Consider the following 27,568-nt stretch of genomic DNA (forward strand, 5'->3'; position numbering starts at 1 on the left):
GGAGTGGGAAGCTCCTCTCCACAGGCAGGTCATCCTGTAGAGGGTTCAGCTCTCAGCAGAGAAGAGACCTTAGGGTGGGTAGCTCCTCTCTGCAGCTGGTTGTCCCACCATCTTTTCAACTTTCAGCAGAGAGGAGACCGTGGGATATGTAGCTCCTCTCTACAGCTGATCATCCTGATGTCTGCTCAGCTGTCAGCAGAGAGGAGACCCTGGAGTGGGTAGCTCCTCTCTGCAGCTGGTTGTCCTGACAGCAACTCAAGTCTGGCTGAGTCCAGTGTTTTTATGGGCTTCAGAGGGGAAAACATGCAGGCTGATTGGCTTATGGGTGGGCCCGGCAAAAGCACCATAAGTTCCCACTGTGGTCTGCAGGACTGGCAGCCTGGCCCCCAGGCTTCAGGCCTTCCCTGGCTTGAAGGTCGGGCTTCACCAGGGACCCACCCCTTTCTGCCCAGGAACCTGTCTGCCTGCTACCACTGTTTATGGTGCCCAGGCTGTTCATGCAGAGGGGCACCTGCAGGCCAGTGCCAAGCCACGCTCAGTTCCCCCCTCAGCTTCCCTCCCATGCTCATCAGTGCCCAAAGTTCAGTAGGGGCTGAGGCAGCAAGGGGCTGGCATGTCAGTGCTGTCTTGAGCATATGCACACCTGACCAGGTTGTGACAGTGCCTGGGCTTGACCTCAGCTTTGCTCCAAGATCAGCGCAGGTGCCGCTAATGGGTGGGGGGAGCTTCCTGGGCCCCTGAGAGTGCAGAGATGCCTGGGTCCACAGCCATGACTGGGTAGCTGCAGCTACACCCAGGAGAGTGGGGCTCCTGCCTTCTCCCAGCCCCTAAGAGTACAGGGATGCCCAGGTCTGCATCTATGGCTTAGGCAACTGCAGCTGTGCCCAGGAAGGTAGGGCTCCTGCTGGCTCCTGGCCCCCAAGAGCACAGGCATACCCAGGTCAGCAGCCTCAGCTTGGGCAGCTGCAGCTATGCCCAGGAGGGTGAGGCTCTTGCCCTGCCAACTCAGAAGGGGGAAGGACTTCTGCCTGTTCCTGGCTCCTTCCAGCTCCATGGAGCACATAGCCCCAGCCACACTTCCCCCACTGCAGCCGAGATGGGCCACCACTGCCATCAGTAGTATTGCAGAATCGCAAATTCAGGATAGATGGTTATAAAGGCTGGTCTTTACACTTCAGCTTCATGTTTGATCTTTGAAAAATCTTCCAGTATAAAGAAGAAGTCAAATTTCTAAGGAATCACACTGAAAACTCACTTTAACTCTTCACATAAAGAAGGGTTTGATATAAGACTTGTATTTTAGATCCCATCGAAGAGGATTTAGTCATTTTGTAATATCATTTAACTTTTTTTTCCATTTTACTCTAAGATATGGAGGCAGTTAGCATTTGTGGTTAAGATTGTGGGTTATGAAGTCAGACTGCCTGGTTTCAAATTGAAGTTACATCATTAATCTCTGTATGCCTTAGTGTCCTTATCTTAAAAAGGAAGGTAATAGTTACTTCATACAATTATTTTGGGATTTAAATCAGATAATCCATGGAAAGAGCCCATGATATAAGCACACCTCATTTTATTGTCCTTCACTTATTGTACTTCACAGATACTATGTTTTTTACAAATTGAAGGTTTATGTCAATCATGCTTTAAGCAAGTGTGTTAGTGCTGTTTTTCCAACAGCATGTGCTTACTTCATGTCTCTGTTCACATTTTGGGATTCTCACAATATTTCAGACTTTTTTCTTTGTTTTTGATGGAGTCACACCCTGTTGCCCAGGTTGGAGTCCAGTGGTGCAGTCTCAGCTCACTGCAACCTCCGCCTCCTGGGTTCAAGCAGTCTCCAGTCTCAGCCTCCTAAGTAGCTGGGATTACAGGCGCATACCACCACACCCAGCTAATTTTTTTTTTTTTGTATTTTTAGTAGACATGGGTTCACCATGTGGGCCAGGCTGATCTGGAACTCCTGGCCTCAAATGATCTGCCTACCTAGGCCTCCTGAAGTTCTGGGATTATAGGTGTGAACTACCACACCTGGACAACTTTTTCATTGTTATTATATCTGTTATGGTGATCTGTGATCAGTGATTTCCTTTTTTATTAAATAGAGACAGGGTCTTGCCATGTTGCCCAGACAAGTCTGTCAGTGCTATTTTTCCAACAGAATGTGCTCACTTCATGTCTCTATGTCACATTTTTGTAATTCTCACAGTATTACAAAATTTTCCATTATTACAGTATTACACAGACTTTTCCATTATTATTATATCTGTTATTGTGACCAGCAATCTTTGATATTACTATTGCAATTGTTTTGAGGCGCCACAAATCATGCTCTTTATAAGATAGCGAACTTAATTGATGAATGTTTTATGTGTACTGACTGCTCCATGGGCCATTTCCCATTTCTCACCCCCTCTTTTGGCCTCCTATGCTCTGAGACTCAACAATGTTGAAATTAGATTAGTCAATAACCCTACAATGACCTGTAAGTGTTCAAGTGAAAGGAAGAGTCATATAAGTCTTTTGCTTTAAATCAAAAGCTAGAAATTATCAAGCTTCACGAGGGAGGCATGTTAAAAGATGAGATAGGCCTCTTGTGCCAGTCAGTCAAGTTATGAAACAAAGGAAAAGTTCTCGAAAGTTCTTACAAGTGCTACTCCAATGAACACACAATAAGAAAGCAAAATAGACTTGTTGCTGATTGGAGAAAGTTTTAGTGGTCTGGATAGAAGATGAAACCAGCTACAACATTCCCTTAAGACAAAGTCTAATCCAGAGCAAGACCCTGACTCCCATTCTATGAAGGCTGAGAGAAGTGAGGAAGCTGCAGAAGAAAAGTTGGAAGGTAGCAGAGGTTGGTTCATGAGGTTTAAAGAAAGAAACTGTTTCCATAACATAAAAGTGCAAGATGAAGCAGCAATTGCTGATTTAGAAGCTGTGGCAAGTTATCCAGAAGATCTAGTTAAGATCATTGATGAAGGTGGCTACACTAAATGACAGATTTTCCATGTAGATGAAATAGCCTTCTATTGGAAGAAGATGCCGTCTAGGACTTTCAGGAATGCTAGAGAGAAGATGTCAATGCCTGGCTTGAAAGCTTCAAAGGACAGGCCGACTCTCCTCTTAGGGGTTAATGCAGCTGGTGACTTGAAGTTGAAGGCAATGCTTATTTACCATTCTGAAAATTCTAGAGCCCTTAAGAATTACGCTGAATCCACTCTGCCTGTTCCCTATAAATGAAACAACAAAGCCTGGATGACAACACATCTGTTTACAGCATGGTTTACTGACTATTTTAAGCCACTGTTGAGATCTACTGCTCAAAAAAAAGATTCCTTTCAAAATATTACCGCTCCTTGACAAAGTATCTGGTCAGACAAGAGCTTGGATGGAGATGTTCAAGAAGATTATGTTGTTTTCATGCCTGCTAACACAACAGCCATTTTGCTGTCCATGGATCAAGGAGTAATTTCAACTTTCAAGTCTTATTATATGAGAAATACATTTCATAAGACTACAGCTGCCATATATAGTAATTTCTCTGAGGGATCTGGGCAAAGTACATTGACAACCTTCTGGAAAGGATTCACCATTCCAAATGCCATTAAGAACATGCATGATTCATGGGAAGAGATCAAAATGTCAACATTAACAGAAATTTGTAAGAAATTGATTTCAACCCTCATAGATGACTTTGAGGAAGGGGTTCAAGACCTCAGTGGAGGAAGGAGCTGCAGATATGGTAGAAACAGCAGGACAACTAAAATTAGAAATGGAGCCTGAAGATGTGACTGAATTGCTGCAATCTCATGATAAAACTTAAAAGAGATGAGGAGTTTCTTCTTAAGGATGAGCAACGGAAGTGACTTCTTGATATGCAGTCTACTCCTGGTGAAGATGCTATGAATATCATTGAAATGACCACAAAGGATTTTAGAATATTACATAAACTTAGTTGGTAAAGCAGTGGCAGGTATTGAGACAATTGACTCCAATTTTGAAAGACATTCTATTGTGGGTGAAATGCTATCTAACAGCATCACATGCTACCAAGAATCTTTCATGAAAGGAAGAGTCAGTCCATTGATATGGCAAACTGCATCTTTGTCTTATTTTAAGAAAAGGCGGCTGGCTGCAGTGGCTGCCACCTGTAATCCCAGCACTCTGGGAGGCTGAGGCAGGTGGATCACCTGAGGTCAGGAGTTCTAGACCAGCCTGGCCAACATGGTGAAACCCCATCTCTTTTTGTATTTTGTAAAAATACAAAAAGTAGCTGGGCATGGTGGTGCCCACCTGTAGTCCCAGCTACTAGGGAGGCTAAGGCGGGAGGGTTGCTTGAACCCGGGAGGCGGAGGTTACAGTGAGCTTAGATCATGCCACTGCACTCCAGCCTGGGCAACAGAGCAAGACCCCATCTCAAAAAAAAAAAAGAAAAGAAAAAAAGGAAATAAATTGCCACAGCCATGCCAACCTTCCATGATTACACCCTGATCAGTTAGCACCCTAATTATAACTACCAACATGATCGGTCAGCAGCCATCAACATTGATGGAGGCAAGACCCTCCACCAGCAAAAAGATTATAGCTTGCCAAAGGCTCAGATGATCATTAGCATTTTTTAACATATAAGGTATATACATTGTTTTTGTGGGTGTTTTTGGGTTTGATTTTTTTTTTTATTTTTTTGAGACAGAGTCTCACTCTGTTGCCCAGGCTGGAATGCAGTGGTGCTATCTTGGCTCACTGCAACCTCCACCTCCCAGGTTCAAGCAATTCTCCTGCCTCAGCCTCCTGAGTGGCTGGGATTGCAGGTGCCCGCCACCATGCCTGGCTAATTTTTGTATTTTTAGTAGAGACAGGGTTTCATCATGTTGGCCAGGCTGGCTCGAACTCCTGACCTCAGGTGATCACCAACCTCGGCCTCCCAGAGTGCTGGGATTACAGGCGTGAGTCATCGCACCCAGCCATGTACATTGTTTTTTAGACAATTCTTCTGAACAGTTAATAGACTAGAGTATAATGTAAATTTATAGACTTTTATCTGCACTGGGAAATCAAAAAGTTTGTGTGGCTTGCTTTATTGTGATATTCACGTCATTGCAGTGGTCTGGAACTAAACCCACAATATCTCTAAGGTATGCCTGTAATGCCTAACATAGGAAAGTCTCAACAGTTGTTAGCTATTATTATTGTATAAGATTGTTTTATTTATGATATAAGATGTAATCTTAGAATATCATATACTGTAATGAGACAAAATATTCAATTTCTGGGGACCCTTACCTCTTTCCCTGCAAGATTTTTTTTACTGGGATGTCCTTAGTAGAGGTGGCTTAATTCCACAACTAGTGAATTTAGTTATCCTTGCCCTTTTAATATTTGCATCTCTTCGTATCTAGAATCGGCACAATTATAATGAGAAATCAAGCAAAACATTTTTTTGCATAAAGAGAGGAAGGCAGAATGTGAGATGGCGTTGACATCTGTGCCTCTGCCCTGGGCCAAAAAGCAGAATGGGTATTTGCTGCTGATTTGGCACCCCATCTGCTGCCTTCTCTGGTGGTTACATGCCTTTTCCCTTTCTCCTCCGTTAGGAGCCCCAGGGATGATGAAGTCAGGGAGAGAAGGATGGAATGTAATGCATCAGAGGAGAAAAACAGGACAGAGGTTCAGTGAAAGACAACGGGATGAGGAGCCCCATTCTGCAGATGACCCAGTAGGATAAATGCTAAGTCTTCTCTGCCAATGGCAGTTTTACAAGTGTTTGAAGGACTGTGTGAAGGTTAAAAAACACTAGCCTGTTTTAGTGAATCTCTGTTTTTCTACTTGAGAGCTTTTCTGACGTCTGACTCAAGAATTTACTAAACTTGATTTCATTAAACTCTTTTTAAACCTCTTTTTTTTTTTTTAACTCTTAGCTCAGGCCTTCAGAATAAGTCCTTTATTTTTACCAGGAGTGCTCGAACTTTTGAATACATCCGTTGTTTCTCTTTTCCTATAGCATATAACTCACTCCAGTTGCCAATTAATTTACAAACCTAACTCCTACTAAAGCAGCTTCTTATTTTAAGGTAACATTGTCTACCCAATCTGAGAGGTAGAAATCTGACTTTCTACAAGATGGTAATCTTAGAACCACTCATTTAAAGTTTAAAATGCAAAGCATCGCACACTCAAAGTCTACAGTGTTGTGATTTAACTAATTAATTTTGGTTAAGACCTAAGTAGTTTATGCAATAGAGTGATGAGTGCCCCAGAAAGGCATGGATTGAGTAAACAAAAGTAAGCAATCGGAAGGAGGAGCTAGGGAGAAATTGCTTGTTTAATAGATCTCTTCATTTTTAATGGAAAATTTTAAAAATATTTCTGCTTTCAAAGCTTAAGGCTTGTTTTTAGCTTAGACTGATTGTATTTTTCAGTTATGATTTTCTGATGATTGTTCCAACTTTGTCTACAATTCAAAGGAATGAAATTACTACTGTAATATAGAGTATTTGGGGGTTATTTTTCATACTGTTCAGCTGCTGTGTTTCATTTTCACTTGACTATGAGGTTATTCTAACCCCTCATTCAAAGGGACAGTTGAGTCTGATTCTACCTTAAGTTTTCGTGACTCTTAATAATTATTCATTGCATATGTACTTTTCATTCAGTTCTTTAAAAAAATTCTCTGTGTTTGCTTTCTAGACTGATTTTGCACGATTTAGCGGAACAAATGTGGAAACTGACTTTGTAGAGGTGCCATCGCAAATGCTTGAAAATTGGGTGTGGGACATCGATTCCCTCCGAAGATTGTCAAAACATTATAAAGACGGAAGGCCTATTTCAGACGATCTGCTTGAAAAACTTGTTGCTTCTAGGCTGGTCAACACAGGTATGACTTGTAATTTTAAAAAGGAAAATAAATTAGAATCTCTTAATGCAGAATTGCTGTCACCTTCTCCTGTAGAACTTATTTTCATTTTAAATGGTATCCCAACTGTGCTAGTATGAGGAGTGAAGAACATTAAATATATTGGAATAGGAAACCCTGGAATTTTGTCTGAGGCAAAAAACCACATCTCCTTTTAAATCTTAAGTAGAATGAGATGTCCTGCTCCCATTTTGTGAGTACTACTGGAATCTGTTTTTGGAATCTACAATCTTGTGATAATAGAACACACAGTTCTCTCTTCTTCAAAACATGCCCAAACATTCTTCTGTTATTAGGTCTTCTGACCCTGCGCCAGATTGTTTTGAGCAAAGTTGATCAGTCTCTTCATACCAACACATCGCTGGATGCTGCAAGTGAATATGCCAAATACTGCTCAGAAATATTAGGAGTTGCAGCTACTCCAGGTATGTAACTACTATGAATTGAGTTCATTTCCCTGTGAAGCACAGGGCGTTCTAACACTGCAGGGGAGATGGAGTTTGTCAGACAGATTACCTAATTGTTTCTGATTTCTGTAATCAGGCCATGACTTTCAGATAAGCATACTATGTCCTTATGAGTTATCCCGTCCAAATGCGCTTGAAGGAAAGGTGGCTCCAGATCTGCAGCATTTTAGTGTAATCAGGCGTGAGCAGTTGGCCTCCGCCCCAGAGCTGGGAGAGCCATTCGCGTTGGCAGCACACGCTCAGCTCCTCCCTCCCTGTATGCATCATGACTTCCCTGTGTTTTTCAGGAAGAAATTGGCGGAAGGGAACTTCTTAAATTTTTTTTCCTTTGCATATGTATTTTGTTTATTTTTTCCATCCCCTCAAGCATTTATCCTTTGTGTTACATACAATCCACTTATACTCTTTTAGTTATTTTTAAATGTACAATTAAATTATTATTGACTATAGTCATCCTGTTACACTATGAAGAAGGAGCATTTTTAGGCCTGGCATGGTGGCTCACACCTGTAATCCCAGCACTTTGGGAGGCTGAGGCAGGAAGATCACTTGAGCTCAGGAGTTCGAGACCAGCCTAGGCAACATGGCAAAACCCGTCTCTACCAAAAATACAAAAATTAGCCAGGTGTGGTGGTGTATGCCTATAGTCCTAGCTACCCAGGAGGCCAAGTTGAGAGGATCACCTGAGCCTGGGGAGGTTAAGCCTGCAGCAAGCCGTGATTGCACCACTGCACTCCAGCCTGGATGACACAGTGAGACCCTTCTCAAAAAAAATAAAGGGTATTTTGGGGGAGAAGCATGAATTTCACCTTGTTTCTGATTCTGAAATCAGTTAAAGCATTTGACTAGCATGTAGTTGGTAAGGTGGATTTTTTTTCACCAAGGAAATTGTTATTAAAATGAGTCAGCTACATTTATAGAGAGAATAAAGATAAGAATGGTCCGTTGAGTCATTCTAGGCTCCCCACATAGTAAGCCATAGTGCACCTTTGTGTCACAAGCCTTTGTGTCGCAATTACATTTTTAAATGTACAATTACATTAATCCTGTTATGCTATCAAGAAGGGGCATTTTTAGGCCTGGCATGGTGGCTCACGCCTATAATCCAGCATTTTGGGAGGCTGAGGCGGGAAGATCACTTGAGCTCAGGATTTTTGACAAAATCCTGTACAAAGTAGCCCTACAGGTAGATCAAATTGGTGAAAAGTTCTTTTTCAGGCTAGGCACAGTGGCTCACGCCTGTAATCCCAACATTTTGGGAGACCGAGGCAGGCAGATAGATCACTTGAGGTCAGAAGTTCGAGACCAGCCTCACCAAAATGGTGAAACCCTGTATCTACTAAAAATACGAAAATTAGCTGGCGTGGTGGCATGCACCTGTAATCCCAGCTACTCAGGAGGCTGAGGCAGGAGAATCCCTTGAACCTGGGATGCTGAGGTTGAATTGAGCTGAGATCTCACCACTGTACTCCAGCTTGGGCGACACAGTGAGACTCTGTCTCAAAAAAAAAAAAAAAAAAGTTCTTTTTCAGTAATTATCAACCTAAAATAAGTGCAATTCTGAGACATTTTAGATATAAAGAGGTGTGGCAAAGAGTAGGGTTAATATTATTTTTCAAAACACATACATGTTTAAGGGATAAGAAAGGACTGATTTCAGTTCTAAAACACTGAGCTATCTGGTGGGTGTGGACAAAGCTGCTGAAACTATCGTTAGGCATTCCAGAGCTTGGGGCCGAAACCAGCTCTGAGGTTGAGCCATTGATAGATGTTTATAAACATCTTGGCCAAGAGGACACATCAGCCCAAGGAGTACTAGAGGTGAGATGATGTCATGCACTCTCTCCTCCCACAGCTGGGCTCCCCAGAAGGAAACCTTAGCTAGCTGTAAACCTGATCGTTAACATTTGCTATCACATTGATTGAAATGTATCTTTTTTTAAAGGCACAAATATGCCAGCTACCTTTGGACATTTGGCAGGGGGATACGATGGCCAGTATTATGGATATCTTTGGAGTGAAGTATTTTCCATGGATATGTTTTACAGCTGTTTTAAAAAAGAAGGGATAATGAATCCGGAGGTATAGTATTATTTTTCTCCTTTTATTAATTTTTTAGTTGCTCCCTCCCCTTTAACTCCTAGTGTAAAATATTGATCACACCTAGATTTTACTGTAAGAGGCTTGGTAACAGCTTTTACCTCTGAGGCCTTGCATCTTTCAAATCATCATACATCATTAAGTTGCAGTATACAAGTGATTAATTCTACAGCTTGAAAAAAACTGGTATATTTTCTTGCTTATTAACATTCCAATATATTACATAATTAAAAATTCAAAGCTTTGTTTATGGATTTGAGAATCTATAGCTGCTAGTTTTGACATGTACCATACAACGTTTTAGTTTTATAGGAGGTTGGGAAAGAAAGGTAAACTCCTTCCTGATGTAAATGGTTTCCCTGTGTTTTGATATTCTCTACACACTTTGTGCACTTTCTGTGGGAGACGCCCTTTTTCTGTGGCTGTCATGCCCCACCCACTACATAGTTTGTGACCTTTGTCACAAAGTTGCTTCATTAACCTGAGCCATTACTTTCTGTGTGCAGTGAATTGACTGCCAGGTAGCTGCCAGACAAACCTTCCTGATTTACAGCCCCCAATCTCCATTCTCATTGAAGTCTCATCCATCAGATTATTTCCAAGGCTGATGCATTTTCCAATGTATGTTTTTAAATTGTTTGATTCAGAACTTAGAAGAACAAATTATCAAAATCAGGCTGTCTGTGCTTATTTCAACCAATTGATTTGTTCTCCAAATGTTTTTTCTAGATTGCATAGTTCCTTATACATATGTATTGAAATACATTGATGTGATTTAGATCACCATTCCCTCCCCATCTTCCTCCTGAAATAACACCTCCAAGGTACCCATGCTTCATTATTTTGAAGCATTTCATCTCCCATCCCACCCCACCCAATCTGTTAAGTCCTTGTAATTCTTTTTCCATTACCTGGCCAACCCATTTACAAAGGTCAACTGCTGACTATTGTTCTCACAGACATACCTGCTCCTGCATGACCTTCAACCAGGACCCATCCCTTAATGCCTCCATCATAGAGATGGTGCCCTTAGGATTCAAAGTGTTCTGGGGAAGATTGTATGACTCCACTGACATGCCCAACTGCAAAGTCATGCTCTCTAGCCTGAACTGGACCCCAGTGTTCTCTGTGGTCCAACTCCATTCCCCTTATTGATTTCCCTCCAAGTCCCCACCACCTCTCTCCTCTGTCAGCAGATGATCTCTCCTCTTTATTAAGAAAATTAAGATCATTGAAGCTGGCTGCAGTGGCTCACACCTGTAATCCCAGAGCTTTGGGAGGCTGAGGTGGGAGGATTGCTCGAGTCCAGGAATTTGAGACCAACCTATTCGATATAGCAAGACCTCGTCTCTACAAAAAATAAACAAAATTAGCCAGGTGTGGTGGTAGAAGCCTATAGCCCCAGCTACTCTGGAAGCTGAGATGGGAGAGTTGCTTGAGCCCAGGAGAGGTGGAAGCTGCAGTGAGCCGAGATCATGCCACTACACTCCAGCCTGAATGACAGAGTGAGACTCTATCTCAAAAAAAAAAAAAATCATTGAGAATGAGTACCTTCATCTTTCTTTCTGTGTACTTCAATACTTGTCTTATTTTCTCCTGTCTCAGAGGAGATGTCTCTAGCTCCAAGAGTTCCTGGTAAGAGTTCCTGGTTTGCTGTCTTGGAAAAAAAAACTTGCTACTGACTCTGATAACCCCAAACAGTGCTACTACTCTGTTCTTTTCACAGCCTAATTTCTTGGTATAAGAAGTCTTTGCAAACCTCTCTTTCCTTGCTTTTGCCCCAGCCAACAGAATTGGAAAGTTACCCTTCCTCCGTAGTTACCACTGATGACCCAGTTACCAACTCCAAAGGCCCTTGTCCTTCTTCTTTACTTCCTGCTTCTTGTTATTCCTCTCTCTGTTCACAGCCCTCAGCTGGGCAATCAAACCCTTTTTTACTTCCCGGTACTCCCTGTCAGACAAGTTTATGTGTTCCCTTAGGTCTCTCCACCTTCACAAATTTATTCGTTCTATTTCGTTCACCTGAAATATATGCCTCCTTCATCTGTGCATCTCAAAAATTCCAGCATTCTTAAAGGTCTCACTTACATAACCACATGTTCAAGAAGTCTTTGAGATTATCCAAAACCAAAAGTGATCTTTACATCCTTTGAACATACGAGTGGACTTGGAGGAGTGGACTAAGCCTTCCCCGTCACCTCCTCAGTGCTGCCACTATGTGACCACATACCTAGTACCTTCTCTCATTACCTTTTCTCTTCTCTTTTGGAGAACTGTCCCCTAAAACAAATAGAAATTAAAAATCCAAAGATAAAAATAAAAAATGAAAAATAGACTAGTTTTTAAAGAAAAAAGACAAAAAAAAGTGGTCTTGGGCATGGAAGAAGGGCTTCAATAAGCTTTTACTATGTCTGGAATATTTAATGTAACTATTATCAGTGAAAAAACATCATATTATAAAATATTTTATACCATATAATACAAATGTTGATTTTAAAGTGTGTTTTTAAAAAAAAGCACTTCAAAATGTCAATGATTATCTTTGGGGATAAGTTTATGAGTGATTATTAATTTTGTCTGTACTTTTCCTAGAGCTTTTCCTTATTTTTACATAGTACATAGATTATTTTAGAAGCCAGAAACAATGTTTCAAAGAGAAAAAAGTCTAACTAGGTAAAGGTACAATTATGACATCTTACTGGCAATCATTGGTGAGGCTTCCTGGCATAAGTGTACACTGCCTCTCCCAGCCAAGATTCGCCATCACCTCCTCTGTGCGTGCCCTTATGTGACCATATACCCAGAACCCTCTATCATTACCTTTTCTCTTCCAGCTGTCAAGGTAGCAGCCAGATTACTGATCCCTGTGGTTCCAAGGAACTTGCAAGTGTAATAGAAGCAATTCCTGCATTATCTTCTCTATACCTCCTCTTATTCTCAGGCTTCACAGTTTGGCAGGCAGCCATACTACTCTTATTTAGACAAAGGTGCTGGGTTGAACTTAGAGAAAGCATCATCCCAACAACTTGGAGTTAAAACTTGTGATGTTAAAAACAATTTTCAGTGTTACTAAAATTCTGGATTCAGCAGTGCTGTGTATTATTAGATGTCTTGTGCCATAAGGCTGGTGTTAATTCCTTCCTTTACACTTTTTCCTTTCCTTTCAAATGCTCTGAGTATCATGGCACTTCCTGATCCTCTGCTGTCACAGCAATAATGGACGTGGCTCCAAAAGCCAAGAATCCCTTGGCCCCTCACCCTCACACCCTTTGCAGATACTAAAAGATGATTTTTAAACAACTGTTTTATTCCCTCATACAATACAACAATACTATTTGGGGTTTTTTGTTGGTTTGCGGGGGGGGGGGGGGGTGTTCTTTAAAAAAAAACACAAGTATTTGCTCTAAAATAACACTTGCCTTACAAAATACAGGTACCCAGTTATTAAAAATTAGTGCTTTGGGAAAACAATCCTAGTCTCCAAAAAACTTAGATCATTATTATAGCTATGTGTGATGAAGAGAAAAACAAATTCTTTTGTTGTCCCAAAGCATTAATTTTTAGTAACTGAGTACTTGTATTTTGTAAGGTGAGTGTTACTTTAGAGCAAACATTTGTTTTAAAAAGAAAAGAGGAAGAAGAACTCCCCCCACAAAAACAATGTATACCACAGAATACAGTGCAGCCAAGAAAAAGAACAAGATCTGAACCCAGAAGGCAGAGGTTGCAGTGAGCCGAGATTGCACCATTGCACTCCAGCGTGGGCAACAAGAGTGAAACTAATCTCAAAAAAAAAAAAAAAAAAAAAAGAACAAGATCATGTCCTTTGTAGGGACATGGATGGAGCTGGAGGCCATTACCCTTCGCAAACTAACACAGGAATCAAAAACCAAATACCTCATGTTCTCACTTACAAGTGGGAGCTAAATGATGCGAACACATGGACACGTAGAGGAGAACAGCACACACTGGGGCCTTTTGGAGAAGGTGAAGGATGGGAGGAAGGAGAGGATCAGGGAAAATAACTAATTGGTACTAGCTTTAATACCTGGATAATGAAATAATCTGTACAGCAAACCTGCGTGACGCAAGTTTACCTATGTAACAAACCTGTACTCATACCCCTGAACTTAAAAGTTAAAAAAAAAAAAATACTTCTTCAGACCAGTACACCATATATTACTTATTTTGTGCCACAACCACAGAGTGTTATTAGCCAACACTGAGAAAGATGGCATTACCTTGAGTTGTTCCAGACTCTGTGCATTTGCTCTAGTTTCACATGTCAGTGAGTGGTGGCATCAGACACATAGACAGGATAAAAATATGAATTTTTATAGTATAAAGGAATACTTCATTTGATCTGAAGTCATGGGACTCAGAGCAATCAAAATATATCCTTTGTTGTCTCACCCTCCCTAATGTGTGTATGGGTCATTTTGAGAAGATAGCGGCATGGCCCTTCAAAGCATCAGTGCCTTCTATTGTTAGTCCCCAGGCACTAGAGAGGCTGGGAGCTGAGAAACCACATGTTGTTGACGTTATTGGTTATGCAATAGAGAAGACTGTGTCCAGGCCTTCCTTCTCTCTGTAACCTCCTGCCATCCTACAAACCCCAGGGTCTGCTCTGGGGACCGTTTCAGATCTTGGCAAGCAGAACTATAGAAAGTAGCAGTAGAATATTTTAGGGTATAGTTTTCATTCTGTTTTGAGGGCCTCTATCAAAGTATAATAACTGGCTGCTTACCTATAATAGCCTAAAACTTTGCTACCTCTGGTTTTATCTGTAGTTTTTAAAATATTGTTCTTCATAGTAAATAGACATCACATCGTAACTGTTTGATTACTTTGTTATATATTACCTAAAGTACTTTATTCTCAGTGAACATGAAGTTGTCTCATTGTCAGACATACTTTTCACTTTTCTAACTGTTCTGTTAAATAATTACGGAATGGAACTGCTTGGGATTAATGCTTTTCCAGGAAGCTCTCGAAGGTCTTTAAGGTCACCAAATGTGAATTCAGAATCCAGCAGCTAATCATAGGTTGAAATAATGGGGGCATTTTAACCAAGGCCATTTCTTTTTATAAGGCAACTTCATTGTGGGAAAATTTTCTAAGAGGTAATAGACATTGTGAATCAAAGGCAATTATATTGTTAAGCTACTATTATCTTCCTCCTCTTTTGCATTTGAAGAAATTGCTAAGCTTTGTTTCTTCCATCAGAGGAGGAGAAATACGAACAAGTATCACTTCTGAAAGAAATACTGAGAAAGTCAAGAGAGTTAAGTGTAACCATACTTCAGTCTGTAATGCCATAAGGAGGGAGCTACATCTTGCACACAATAAAGCCACAGAAACATGAAGAGTCTTGGTTAAACATGACAAAGAACCACTTGATAGAGAATCTATAATATAAAGCTAAAGATCCCAGTGCTTGAAACAGCATCTTAGGCCCAATTCTTCCTGTAATGTGTTGCTAAAAAAGAATATGAAATTTCCTCTCCAGAAGGTTTTTACAAATGGCTTTAATTCTCTTCTCTGTCTCAGCTCTCCTGATGTACCACCCAACAGCTGATTTTTCCTATAACTGAACCTTTTCTAGTAGCCTCAGGTTTTGCCTGACTTGAGGGACAAAGGAAGGAATTCGAATTGATTTCCAACCTACTTCTTGAATATTTACAAGGCCAGGCCTTCTAAATCTTGAATCCCAACCAGCTGGAAGCAGTTCATCTTCCTTTGTGCTCTTACAGCCCTTCTTTGTTTGCTCTTAGCACCCCAATAATCTGCCTGGTTAGTGTTCTATTTCTTTATCTTCCCTGATAGATCATAAGACTCTTGTAAAAGGAACTATTTTATTCAGAGTTGGGTTCCCTTCTCTGCTTCACAACTATTTAATTTAATTACTGTTTTACATATTTGTGCCTCTTTGGACGTGACTGATGGTTTTCTCCATCCGCTTCCACTTCTCTACCCCCCATACATACTCCTACCCAGTGTGTTTTTTCCTTTGGATCTCCTCGCTCCCCATAAATAAAAGTTTACCCTTCTATCCTCACAAATCAGTAAGGTTTCCAGAAGGCCCCTTCTAATCAGGCAACAATTCCTACTACTATTCTTGTCTCCATCTCTCTATCAGCACCAGTTTTGTTCTCTCCGTCCTTTGTTGTTGTCAAAGCAATTCTTTTTTTAATTTTTGTCCATTCAGGATCTCCCCACCCTCACAGAAAACAAAGGGTGTGCTCTTGGGAGGGAGTTATGGACTATGGAAGGAGAGGTTTCAAAGTCCAGCTTTACAGCAGGCTGGTGAGCTTGTCAGGTGCCTGATCGTCATCACCCGTCCTTGGCTGGTCGCTCTCTGCCCTGATGACTGTCGCTCAGTGTAGGAAGGAGACAGCTCTGGCTGCACTCCCCGGAGTCATCCATGCTGGGAAGGACAGAGGAGGGGTGGAAAGTTAGTGAGAGCCTGCATGTGCTGCTGCAGAGATGCCCAAGATAGCAGGAGACCCAATCTATTTCCCATTTATATATTCTCATTGCCGATAGATGATGGACATCCTTCATGTAGGTAATTATTATTGCTATTAAAATATTACCTGAAAGGGTGCATATTATTGGGTAAAATGAGTGCCTGAGTGCCTTATCTCTCCCACTTAATACTTCTACTGAATTATGTATTCTATTTCTTACTAATAGTGGAAATGAAGTTCCTTATGCCTTTCTTTAGCTTTATTAGGAGACAGAACTAATTTTGAGGAAATGCCACACCAGGAATGCATTTGTTTCCCTGAACTGTATATAAGTAACTGAGCTGGGGCAGTGTGAAAGGAAAGAGAGGAGAGGGGAGGAGGAAAGGAGATGGGAGGAGGAGAGGTTTGTTGATTACCGCTATATGCCAGATATTATGTTAGGGAGCGAACAGAATACTGAAATCGCCTCCTCCAACTGCCCAAAAACTGAGTGAGGTAGGCATATTCCCATTTGACAGATGAGGAAATCAAGGCCCCAGGTCACATAGCTAAGGATTGAGCCAAGATTCAAACCTGGGCCTGACTCTAGAGTTCCTGATCTTGCTTCCGAAATTGTCACTGTTGGAGAAGACTTGCATAGTTGCCAAAAGATACATGCTAATCTTCTAGGATTAAAAAAGCCACAGAGGTGAATGGCACTGGTTTTCCTTCATAGGAAAGCTCTAGTTTTTACTGTATGCAGATCTTCCTGAAGGATGTTCTAATACAAAAAATTTTAGCAGTTGTCTTAGAGCTTCTTTTCTTGATTTCCTCACAGTTACAGTTTCTTTATAAACAAAGAATTAATAGAACAACTTAGGGCAAAGACTCCCTCCACCTGTGGCATATGTCTCCCAGACCACGTTCTCTCACACAAAGAGCCTGGTACCCCCCGAAACACAAAAATTCACTTAACTGTTTTTTTTCCTAAGAAAAGCAAGATCCTGTTACCAAAATGACTCTTAAACTCTTCTCAAAACTTCATTGCAAAGGAAATGAAACTATTAAAAGACCACTGCTCTGTAATTCAGGAAATTGAATCAACTTGTTTGGAGCCATAGGCAGAGGAAGATTTGAGCTGTACTGAGCTACATATTGTGAGACGAAACAGTGCCCTGCTCTGAAATGATTTTACCATTCATGAGCTGTCTCTTTACAACACCATGGAGCTCCTCAAATGCTTCCTTTTCTTTACTACCTAAAATTACAATTCTCTGCACAAAATGAAAATACTTTTATCAGATGTTCACATTTGGAGTGATTTTCTAAAACTTTCATTTCAATTTTCCTTAATGTTTCTATACTTGTCAAATGCGTATGTCTTTTTAATAAATGAAAGATACATGGTACATACATCTTGAGCTTGAAAAATTTCTGCAGACGAAATATTGATGATTGAGACTGGATGATAGGTTTGTGAGAGCTCATTATACTGTTGTCTCTACTATTAGTATGTATTTTAAGTTTTTCATAATAAAATGTTTAAAATATTTTTGTAATTCTGCAGAAAAATTTAACTCACATTGTCTGCATTCTTCCTGTACTGCCCCACCCAGAGAGCACAGTCTTTCCATGCTCCTCCCACTAATTTAACACTAGTCAAATTTTGGCATTTTGAGAAAGAAAGGAAGGGAAGGGAGGTAAATTGTGGCTGGGCTCAAGAGCCACGATATGCTCCTTCTTAGCTTGATTAAAATCCATGACAAACACAGCCATCACTCACATTTTAGATTCTAGATTGCTGCTGTGGTAGTAATGAATTGCTGCAGAACAGGCAAGAAATGACATGTTTTTTTTGTTTGTTTGTTTTCCTGAAAGCTAATCGAAGGCTGGGCACGGTAGCTCACACCTGTAATCCCAGCACTTTGGGAGGCCGAGGCAGGCAGATCACTTGAGGCCAGGAGTTAGAGACCAGCCTGGCCAACATCGCAAAACCCCATATTTACCAAAAATATAAAAAATTAGCCGGGTGTGGTGGTGTGCTCCTGTAATCTCAATTACTCGGAGGCTGAGGCATAAGAATCACTTGACCCTGGGAGGCAGAGGTTGCAGTAAGCCTAAACTGTGCCACTGCACTCCAGCCTGGGTGACAGAATGAGACTCTGTCTCAAAAAAAAAAAAAAAAAAGAAAGGTAGAGGCAGGGGCAGGGGCAGGGGCAGGGGCAGGAGTGGGGGCGGAAAGGGAAGGGAGCTGATTGAATCTAGCTTCAAGGCCTTGTCATCAGTTTTGGGAAGGTCGGTATCAGTGACTGAGTGCCTTCTCTTAAGAAAATTGATTTAAAACTTGTAAATAAGGCAACAAGACTGCTGCGTACCTTTTTAATATCATACTAGAACACTGTGTAACAAGCCTTCCTAAAGACTGTTTTATGCTCTGGGCCCTAGACCTGTCCAGTGTGGTAGCCACGTGTGGCTGTTGAGCGCTTGAAATGAGGCTAAGTACAACTGAAGAACTGAATTGAGATGTACCATAAGTATAAAAAACATGTTGGATTTTGAGCACTTACAACAACAGCAACAAAAGTCTCCATAATGTGTATATTGACACGTGTTGAAATGATACTATTGTGGATATAGTGGTTTAAAATAGTAAAATTAATTTTACCTATTTGTTTCTTTAACTTTAAAAAAATGTGGTTAGTAGAAAGTTTAAAGTTACATATGTGCTTCATATTATGTTTCTGTTGGACGGTGCAGCCCTAGAGTTTCTGAGAAGGTAACTTTGACTAGTTATTTACTTTTGATTAGAGTCCAGACTGTGAAGTTACATGTTAGCCTATAGATGATTAATAAGCTGCAAATGATTTCTATTTATAGCCAAAAGGTAACCCCAAAAGTTTGTATTCTTATGGCCCTAGGACGTAAATCGTTTTGTGTCTAACTTGGTAGATTTCATCCATGTTTTATTTTGCTTAACAGTTTGACTAAATTTACCTCTGATGGTTGTACCAATTAAAATCTTGTTATATGACAGAGCTGGAAATTCTCTAGCTCTTCTTGTACTAAGTCTTTTTGATCAAGTGATATAATGGATATAAATCTAAGTGTTACTCTGTGAATTGTTTATTATGTGTATATTTGGCATTATGCTTCTGAATTGTCTTGCCTTGTTTCCTTAAAAGGACAATGAAAGGGAAGTGAAAATATTGAACAATGCTGATACTGAATAACAACTATTTTCTTTCGCTCTATCTGCTCCTGTGTTTGTGTAAATAAAAGTAGAGGAACTGTGATGTTTTAAAATTCCAGACCTCCATCCCCAAAGAAAACTTTCCAAAGGCCCTCATTCCCAGCATCGGACCCACAAAAATGTCTTGCCCTACCCTGCGGGGCATGTGCGGCCCTCCTTCTCTCATCCATAAGGAAGAGGGTTCTGTTGTTGTTTTGAATGAGCCCGTCATAAAAGCAGCAGAAACCATTTGACAGTAGCCATGCTACTGTTTCCGAGTACCCAGGCCTTCTTGAACACTTGCTTTCTAACCCTTTTGAAATCACAAGAGATAGCATAGCAAATAGGAACCTGTTGTGTATTCCATTTGGCTGTATTTTGTTTGTTTGTTCATGTTGTCAGCTCACTGCTTAGAATCTAAGGAGACAAGACCATAATAAAGGACAGTGTAGAAGACCTGAAGTTTTAAGCTCCAAATCTCTTAGCTACCAAAATAAATAAATACTACAGAGCTGTTTGTGAGCAAGAGAAAACATCTAGACAGAGTAAGACTAAAGTCCTTTTTCCTTCACCCCTACCCTTTCCTCTTTTGCATCTAGAGATTTGGAAAATTGCTAGAACCATGAATTATTAGGTATGATGTTTTATTTTATTAGGTTGGAATGAAATACAGAAACCTAATCCTGAAACCTGGGGGATCTCTGGACGGCATGGACATGCTCCACAATTTCTTGAAACGTGAGCCAAACCAAAAAGCGTTCCTAATGAGTAGAGGCCTGCATGCTTCGTGAACTGGGGATCTTTGGTAGCTGTCCATGTCTGGAGGACAAGTCGACATCACCGTGTGTTACTGGCCTGGAAACTGAAGGGAGTTTTGCAAATGAAAATTTAAATTTCTATTGACGTCCTTTTGTTTTCTGATTTTAAAAATTATAAAGATGTAAATGGAATTATAAATACTGTGACCTAAGAAAAGACCCACTAGAAAGTACTTGTACTATAAAATTTCATAAAACTGGATTTGATTTCTTTTTATGAAAGTTTCATATGAATGTAACTTGATTTTTTACTATTATAATCTAGATAATATGATATAAGAGGGCTAAGAATTTTTAAATTGAATCATATACATGATATAATTTGATCCTTCTTGTATCTTGAAGTTTTCTACTTGGGATTTCTGGACTGATAAATGAATCATCACATTCTTCTGGTAAATATTTTCTTGGAGCTCTGTGTCCACTTTGATCCTCTGTCTCCCAGGAAGGTGTGACCTCTCCTTTGCCTGCATACCTCAAGGCCAGGGGAATATGCCTCAGTGATGCATTTCTTTGTATATCAGGCCGCATGATTCCCAACTTTCTGCCACACTTAAATTATGTTCCTCCATTTGAGTTTTGTCTTTTCTGTCTAAAATTCAGTCAAAGAGTATCAAAAAATTATGTTTCAGCTAGACTGGTCTAATGTCTAAGTTTTTGCATCTTGTGTTAGAGGATTTCGTAGCTTGTATTAGAGGCTCATTTCCAGCTCAGCATACAAGATCGCTGGTCTTTTGGCATGTGTGCCAATTAGAATACTAAAGCAAGTCCAAGCACGTTTTTCTCTTCTCGTGTTTCTAATAAGTGTTAGAGACTTTGCGTCTTTTACTTACCACATCCCCAAAAGTGTCAGGTAGACATGTCACAAATGGCTCTGTAGAGAGCCATGGGAAGAGAGAGGAGGTGGATGTGGAACATAAAGGGTTCAGAAACTCCAGAAGAGGAGTGGGTTTTGGACAGAAGCATTTGAGGACAGCTGCTCCAAAGCCTTAAGTGTGTGATGAAATGTAACCACGGGGAAGAGACTCTTCAGTAGCCTGTTCCGTCTGGTGATTTTTATTTTAAGTGAACCTTTGGATCTATCTTTAACTCTCTTTATTGTGAGTCTAAATTCCAATTCTGCAGCAGATCAGTAAACTCGCAGTATTTTTCCTGTAGAAATCTATTCAACAAGGAAGCCAAGAAAGGATAATAAAATTTAAAAAAAAAAAACAAAAACTTTGAATGTCCCCTGCCTAGGTCTTCCAGTTGTTTTCCAGTGCATACCTCTGGTATGACTTTGCTAGCCAGGGACAAAATTAGCACCTTCCAATTCTCTAGTCCAAATGAACTTTGTGCTAAATAAAAAATTATTATACTACATAATAAAATTTCAGACAGCAGGAAATGCAAGAGCTAGGAGATTCCTAGAGTATATCTGCCAAGCAAATACCTTAAACATCCACCTGAAATCCTACTACCCTCTCTTCTGAGATAATTTGCCCAGCCCTTCTCTTCCCCACACTCATTTAATGTCACCCCCCTCTAATCCCCAAAACTGTTTTTGTGGTCTTTGTAGCCTATAGTAGTTTTCTCACATCTTTCCCCCCTAGACTTTTCTGTTTTCCAGTTTTAGACAAAAAAACTCTTCAGCTTTTTCCAGTGTGTCTCCTTAACAGTCACTTTACCATTTGAAATCTTATTTCATAGAAAAACTAAATTGGTGTGGAAAGGCTGCACACAATAAAGTTATATTATTATCCATGAAAATGAACTCATATTTCTTTTTTTTTTTTTTTTTTTGAGGCAGAGTCTTGCTCTGTCACCCAGGCTGGAGTGCACAGTGGCGCGATCTCGGCTCACTGCAAGCTCCGCCTCCCGGGTTCACGCCATTCTCCTGCTTCAGCCTCTCTGAGTAGCTGGGACTACAGGCGCCCGCCACCATACCCGGCTAATTTTTTTTTTGTATTTTTAGTAGAGACGGGGTTTCACCGTGGTCTTGATCTCCTGACCTCGTGATCTGCCCGCCTCGGCCTCCCAAAGTGCTGGGATTACAAGCATGAGCCACCCCGCCCGGCCTTGAACTCATATTTCTTTCATACTTTAACGTTAAAACCGAAATGCATGAGAGCAAAAGCACCATGGTGTTCTTTTTATTTAGGGCCTACCTCTAATATTTAAAATCTACCAAAGAGCAGTCACAAAATTAAAACTCAGCCCGGGCGCAGTGGCTCACGCCTGTAATCCCAGCACTTTGGGAGGCCAAGGCAGGAGGATCACCTGAGGTCAGAGTTCAAGACCAGCATGGCCAACATGGTGAAACCCTGTCTCTACAAAAATACAAAAAGCTGGGCATGATGTTGGGTTCCTGTAGTCCCAGTTACTTGTGAGGCTGAGGCAGGAGAATAGCTTGAACCCAGGAGGCAGAGGTTGCAGCGAGCTGAGATCGTGCCATTGCACTCCAGCCTGGACGACAGAGTGAGATCCAGTCTCAAAAAAAATTAATACTCAAAGAATTATCTAGCATAATTTAAAAGAAAGGACTTTTTAAAAATTCTCTAGCATAATTCAAAAGAAAGGACTTAACTTTTTTTTTTAATGTGGCCATCCGTCTAGTTGTTCTTTTTTTCCAGATCAGAGCAGAGAATATCACTGACATGCTTGAAATGGTGGATAACTATGGAAATTGTAATTGGACAAATGTACACTTTAGATTTATGGACTGAGCCACATATAATAAGGTCTCTCCTGGTAATTGATCCAGGGGATTTAGGCCTCTTTCGGGTTTTTTTTTTTTTTTTTAAGGCATTGTTGTGAAGGATAAAATCTTAAACATCTTATGCTAATGGATAGTAGGCATGATCCTAAAGGTTTAGTTTTACGATGCTGCAAAGAAGAGAAATGTCTTGATGTTATGCCACCTGATACAGACTTTGTCCCCCTCTAGTATAAATGTTGCATGTTACCTAGATAAACAACTAAAAATTGCCTTGAGTTATCACCTGAGCTACTTATGCCAAGGTCTTGCCTTTCTAAAGCTAATAAGGTGAGAGGTGGATATCTGTAGCTCTTCAGATGAAAAATTGCATTGTGGAAGATACCAAAATTGAGGAGATAGCTCTTCAAAGAAAAATTACTGATATGATCATTGTACTTGTAAATGCCTTAAGTAGTAGGCAGTGACTCAATTTTCTACTTTACCATTTTACCTTTAGCCTTTATGTATGAATTATAGGTCTGTGGAGATTCTGCCTCCCCGCTAGGCCAGTGTGTGTTTACCATTTATTCATTTTCTATCATACACAGGTGGAACTTTCCATGTGCCAAGGAAATTGCATTAAAATTTACATTAAAATACCATCTTACTTCAGGCTGCTATAACAAAATATCATAGACTGGGTGGCTTCAAAAGCAGACATTTCTTACAGTTCTGGAAGCTGGGAAGTCCCACAATCCACATGCTGGTAAATTTGGTTCGTGGTGAGGCCCCTCTTCCTCTTTTACTGACCACATCCCCAAAAGTGGCAGGTAGACATGTCACAGATGGCTCTGTAGAGAGCCATGGGAAGAGAGAGGAGGCAGATGTGGAACATAAAGGGTTCAGAAACTTCTGCAGGCAGCAGTGGCAGGGAGCAAGCCCTAGAGTGTCTCTTTTTACGAGAGCAGGAATCCCATCATGAGAGTTCCATTCTCATGACTTCATCTAAACCCAGTCACCCCCAACAAGGGCCCCACCCCCTAACCCCATCACATTGGCTGTTACGGCTTCAATGTAGGGGATGGGGCACAAACATTCAGTCCATAATGAATACTGATTCCTCAAATAGGGTTTAAACATAGTTAACTGAGCCCCCAAAGAATGTTAAAAGAGAAAATCCGTTTTATTTGAATAGATACAGTGACCACAGCTTCTTCCCTCAAATCAACACATTACAGTTAGATGTCTCCCATCTGAAATTGGATAGCCCATTGAAATTGAACATGCCTTCTCTTATAAATGTGTGGTGAGAATAAAAGCAACAAAGAAATGAATGTGGTGGCTCACACCTGTAATCCTAACACTTTGGAAGGTTGAGGCGGGAGGATCCTTTGTGCTCAAGAGTTTGAGACCAGCCTGAGCAACATAGTGAGACCCTGTCTCTACAAAAACTAAAAAAATTAGCTAGGGATGGTGGCACATGCCTGTAGTCCCAGCTACTTGGGAGGCTGAGGTGGGAGGACTGCTGGAGCCCAAGAAAGTCAAGGCTGCCATGAGCCATAATCACGCCACTGCACTCCAGCCTGGGTGACGGAGACCCTGTCTTAAAATAAAAAATAAAAAAAAGGGAAAGGAAAGACATACATACCCTTAGTTCTTCAAAAAACAGTCAACATCCAAAAAGTTTATTTTCTGAGTCACCTTTAATAGAGAAATTTCCCACTGGAAACAGATCCACCTGAGTGGTTATCTAGTATCAGCTGTATCAAGGCAAAAGGTAAAAGTTATAGGATGTAAATATTAGACCAAAATAGCCTTTTTCAACACACAATAATGCTGTAAGTCTAACAAAACAAAATTTGAAAAATTGAGATAATGTACACAACCATGCACACACCCCCACACCACACCGTGAGTGACTCCTGAGTTTTTATTTGGTTGAATTCACCTTGAAGTTCCCTTTCCTGAGAAAATACAGGTTCAACACATCTAGTCCACGATGTACGTACAAGGGGAAGGGGTGAACGGGAAATAGCCTCCCTTGGTTCTGCTCACATGAGCTGGAACCTGTACTAGCTGCATATTTCATAGACCCCAGAGGCTCACCTCAGTTGTACTCCTATGATAAAATGTCTCTAGCATTTGTCATGAGAGAAACTGGCTAGAAATAGTTTGTTCATTGAGTCCAGCAAGACACGCATTGCTGTTGATATCTTTGTGGCTAAGATGGAGAATGTGACTGGATAGTAGTTATCCAGGTAGATGCCTAGCTATTGAAACAGTCTGAGATAGTTGCATAATGATTAACGTTAAACTGGGGGTAATTTCAAGTCATTTGGCTAAAAATGAAAAAAAAAATCCCATAAAAAGGTATCAAGTGTACAGATAACAGGACTGGAATTATTAAGTATGATGATGTTAACATTCAAAATTATTTTGGCCGGACGAGGTGGGTCACGCCTGTAATCCCAGCACTTTGGGATGCCAAGGTGGGTGGATCACCTGAGTTCAGGAGTTCAAGACCAGCTTGGCCAACATGGCGAAACCCCGTCTCTACTAAAAAATACAAAAATTAGCCGGGTGTTGTGGCACATGCCTGTAGTCCCAGCTACTCAGGAGGCTGAGGCAGAAGAATCGTTTGAACCCCGGAGGTGGAGGTTGCAGTGAGCCGACATTGTGCCGCTTCACTCCAGCCTGGGCAACAAAGTGAAACTCTGTCTCAAAAGTTAAAAAGTAATAATATTTAAAAATATTTCAATGTGGAGACAAGCTCAAAATGAAATTAGACACATTCCATTACCCAGGTAAAAGAAGCGGAAGCCTGACTTGATAGTAGTATTCAGGAAAAAAGAGTTGGCAGTTTTATTTGGCCAAATTCCAATATCAGCTCATAGTACAGCACACCTGGGGAGGGGGACGGGAGGAGAGAACTAAGGCTTTTTAAGAATGTGCTGATGGAAGTATGTGCCTAGATCAAAAGAATAATCCCCCCGGACTCCAGTGTAAGATCAATCACTGTTGGAATATTGTGTTCCTTTCTAGGTATCACATTTTAAGCAGACTTTGGCCAAGTATTACAGTCTTTGCAGGAGCAGTAACAAGATGGTGATAACTTTGAAAATACTTCTCAAAAGAAATATAAAAAAGAATTAGGGAAGTTCAGTCTGGAGATAATTCAGAAATACAGATGATAATTGTTTTCAAATTCTTAAAGGAAATGGGAGAATAGGCTAATTCTGTATTGCTTCAGAAACCAAATGGAAACAATTAAATTCCATTAGACAAATGGTTGGAAAATATGAGGAGGATTTAGTTCAGTTCGAGGAAGCTGTTCCTAATAATTTTTGTTGGTTAAAAATACATTCTGCTGCTGTGAAAAGCCTGTAGCTGCCAGGAGTGTTACAGAGAGCATTCCTCCCTTGAGTTGACATTTGTGCCAAATCGGCTTCGAGGGCTTCTCTAGCTTTTAAGATGCGATAATGATAAGAAAATCATCGGGAAAACATCCCTCAGATGAAACGTTCACAGGCTGGCTCTGAAAACTGGCATGCAGATGATTGTGGCTCCCCCATACTGTAGGAATATTGTTTATGGCTTAAGGTTGCCTCGCTCGTCATCTGTAATCAGTGAAAGTTTATCCAGAGGTTAATTACCAGTTTTCTGGTGGGTATCTGGGAACTGAGGATGGGAGACTAACAGTTGTATATGCAACTGTATATGCATAGTATACGTATATACATTGTATATACATATATACAATGTATATACATTGTATGTGCATTGTAAATGCATAGTAATGCAAAAGACTGTTAGAGAATGAGTAAACGTTCGTTTTCCTCCGTTACAGAATTTACACTTACTCTCTGTGCATTCCACTCACTACTGTCTTCATCACACACACAGAGGCAAACATCTGATTCAGACACCCAGGTGTGCCATGCATGCACTCCACCATATTGTGGTCTCTTCGAGGCTTATTTCTGTCCCCTGTCCTCCACAGTCCTGGATTGTTAATGAATTGTTCATACGTGTTTGTTAAATAAATATACCTTCTTTAAAATTATCTTTTGTTATAAAGATGCCTTTTTCTATGGTAACTGCAAAATACCTAATTTGTAACTAAACCTAAAACTATATGGATAAGTTATTTCTACCCTGCAGGGGGGCAGATTTCAAATGAGAGTCCTTTCCTTAGTGTACTGAGAGTTTCTGCATGAGGTAGATGAAAGAAACATGTTTTTTGTAAAAAAAAAAAAAAAAAAAAAAAAAATTGGCAATGGAGAACAGCTTCTCAGCTTCTCCCTATGATTATGTATTGAAACCTGGGAATTTGTTCATCTAGAATCTCTGGTTTTCTTGGGGGGTCTATGAAAAGGGCAGAGCAAGCAGATGTCCCATGATTGCCCTGAAATTATATTAGATATGTTCGTGTGCATGGATACATGCATTTTTCTAGGGATAGAGTCCTTAGCTTTAATCAGAACAAATTAAGAACTACTGTCTTTAAAAATGTGCTTTCAAACGTTTGTTTTTGAATTCATTTCAAAGACTCTAATGTGCCCATTATGTGTCAGGCACTGTGCTTTGCAATGAGGATACAAAAAGACACCCCAGAACTGGGGCTGCTCACAGTGGAGTGGAGAAGGCAACTTAGTTCATAATTTATTGGGATAAATTATAATAGAAAGGCATGTATCCAAAGCTTTTCTGTGTTTTCCCCTCAACCCTGGTTGACTCCACTATACAATTTGACTGTGGTGCCACAAAATTTTACATAGTTACCATGCCACCTGCCACCACAGGCTTCTATTTTTAACAAAATGATTGCTTTTCTCTTTTCAGCATTTCAGGAGTGGGACCAAATGGTGTTCTATAGCTGGTATATCCAGGAGTTTCTTAGATCTGGTAGTTAAAG

The 27,568-nt window shown here is 40.5% G+C and overlaps 1 protein-coding gene across 3 annotated transcripts in view; it reads left to right on the forward strand.

The window, feature by feature from the left end:
* Window positions 1-21,723, forward strand: part of NLN (neurolysin) — a 105,096-nt gene extending 83,373 nt beyond the window's left edge. For all 3 annotated transcript variants that reach the window (XM_032144690.2, XM_032144691.2, XM_032144692.2), the window contains 4 exons: window positions 6,688-6,874; window positions 7,210-7,338; window positions 9,326-9,462; window positions 19,815-21,723. In XM_032144690.2, the coding sequence (XP_032000581.1) occupies window positions 6,688-6,874; window positions 7,210-7,338; window positions 9,326-9,462; window positions 19,815-19,949 (588 nt within the window). In that variant the 3' untranslated portion in view covers window positions 19,950-21,723. The remainder of the gene's footprint in view (window positions 1-6,687; window positions 6,875-7,209; window positions 7,339-9,325; window positions 9,463-19,814) is intronic.
* The last annotated feature ends 5,845 nt before the right edge of the window (window positions 21,724-27,568 follow it).

Source organism: Hylobates moloch, unplaced genomic scaffold (genome assembly GCF_009828535.3).
Source record: "Hylobates moloch isolate HMO894 unplaced genomic scaffold, HMol_V3 SCAFFOLD_23, whole genome shotgun sequence".
NCBI classification, from domain to species: Eukaryota; Metazoa; Chordata; class Mammalia; order Primates; family Hylobatidae; genus Hylobates; species Hylobates moloch.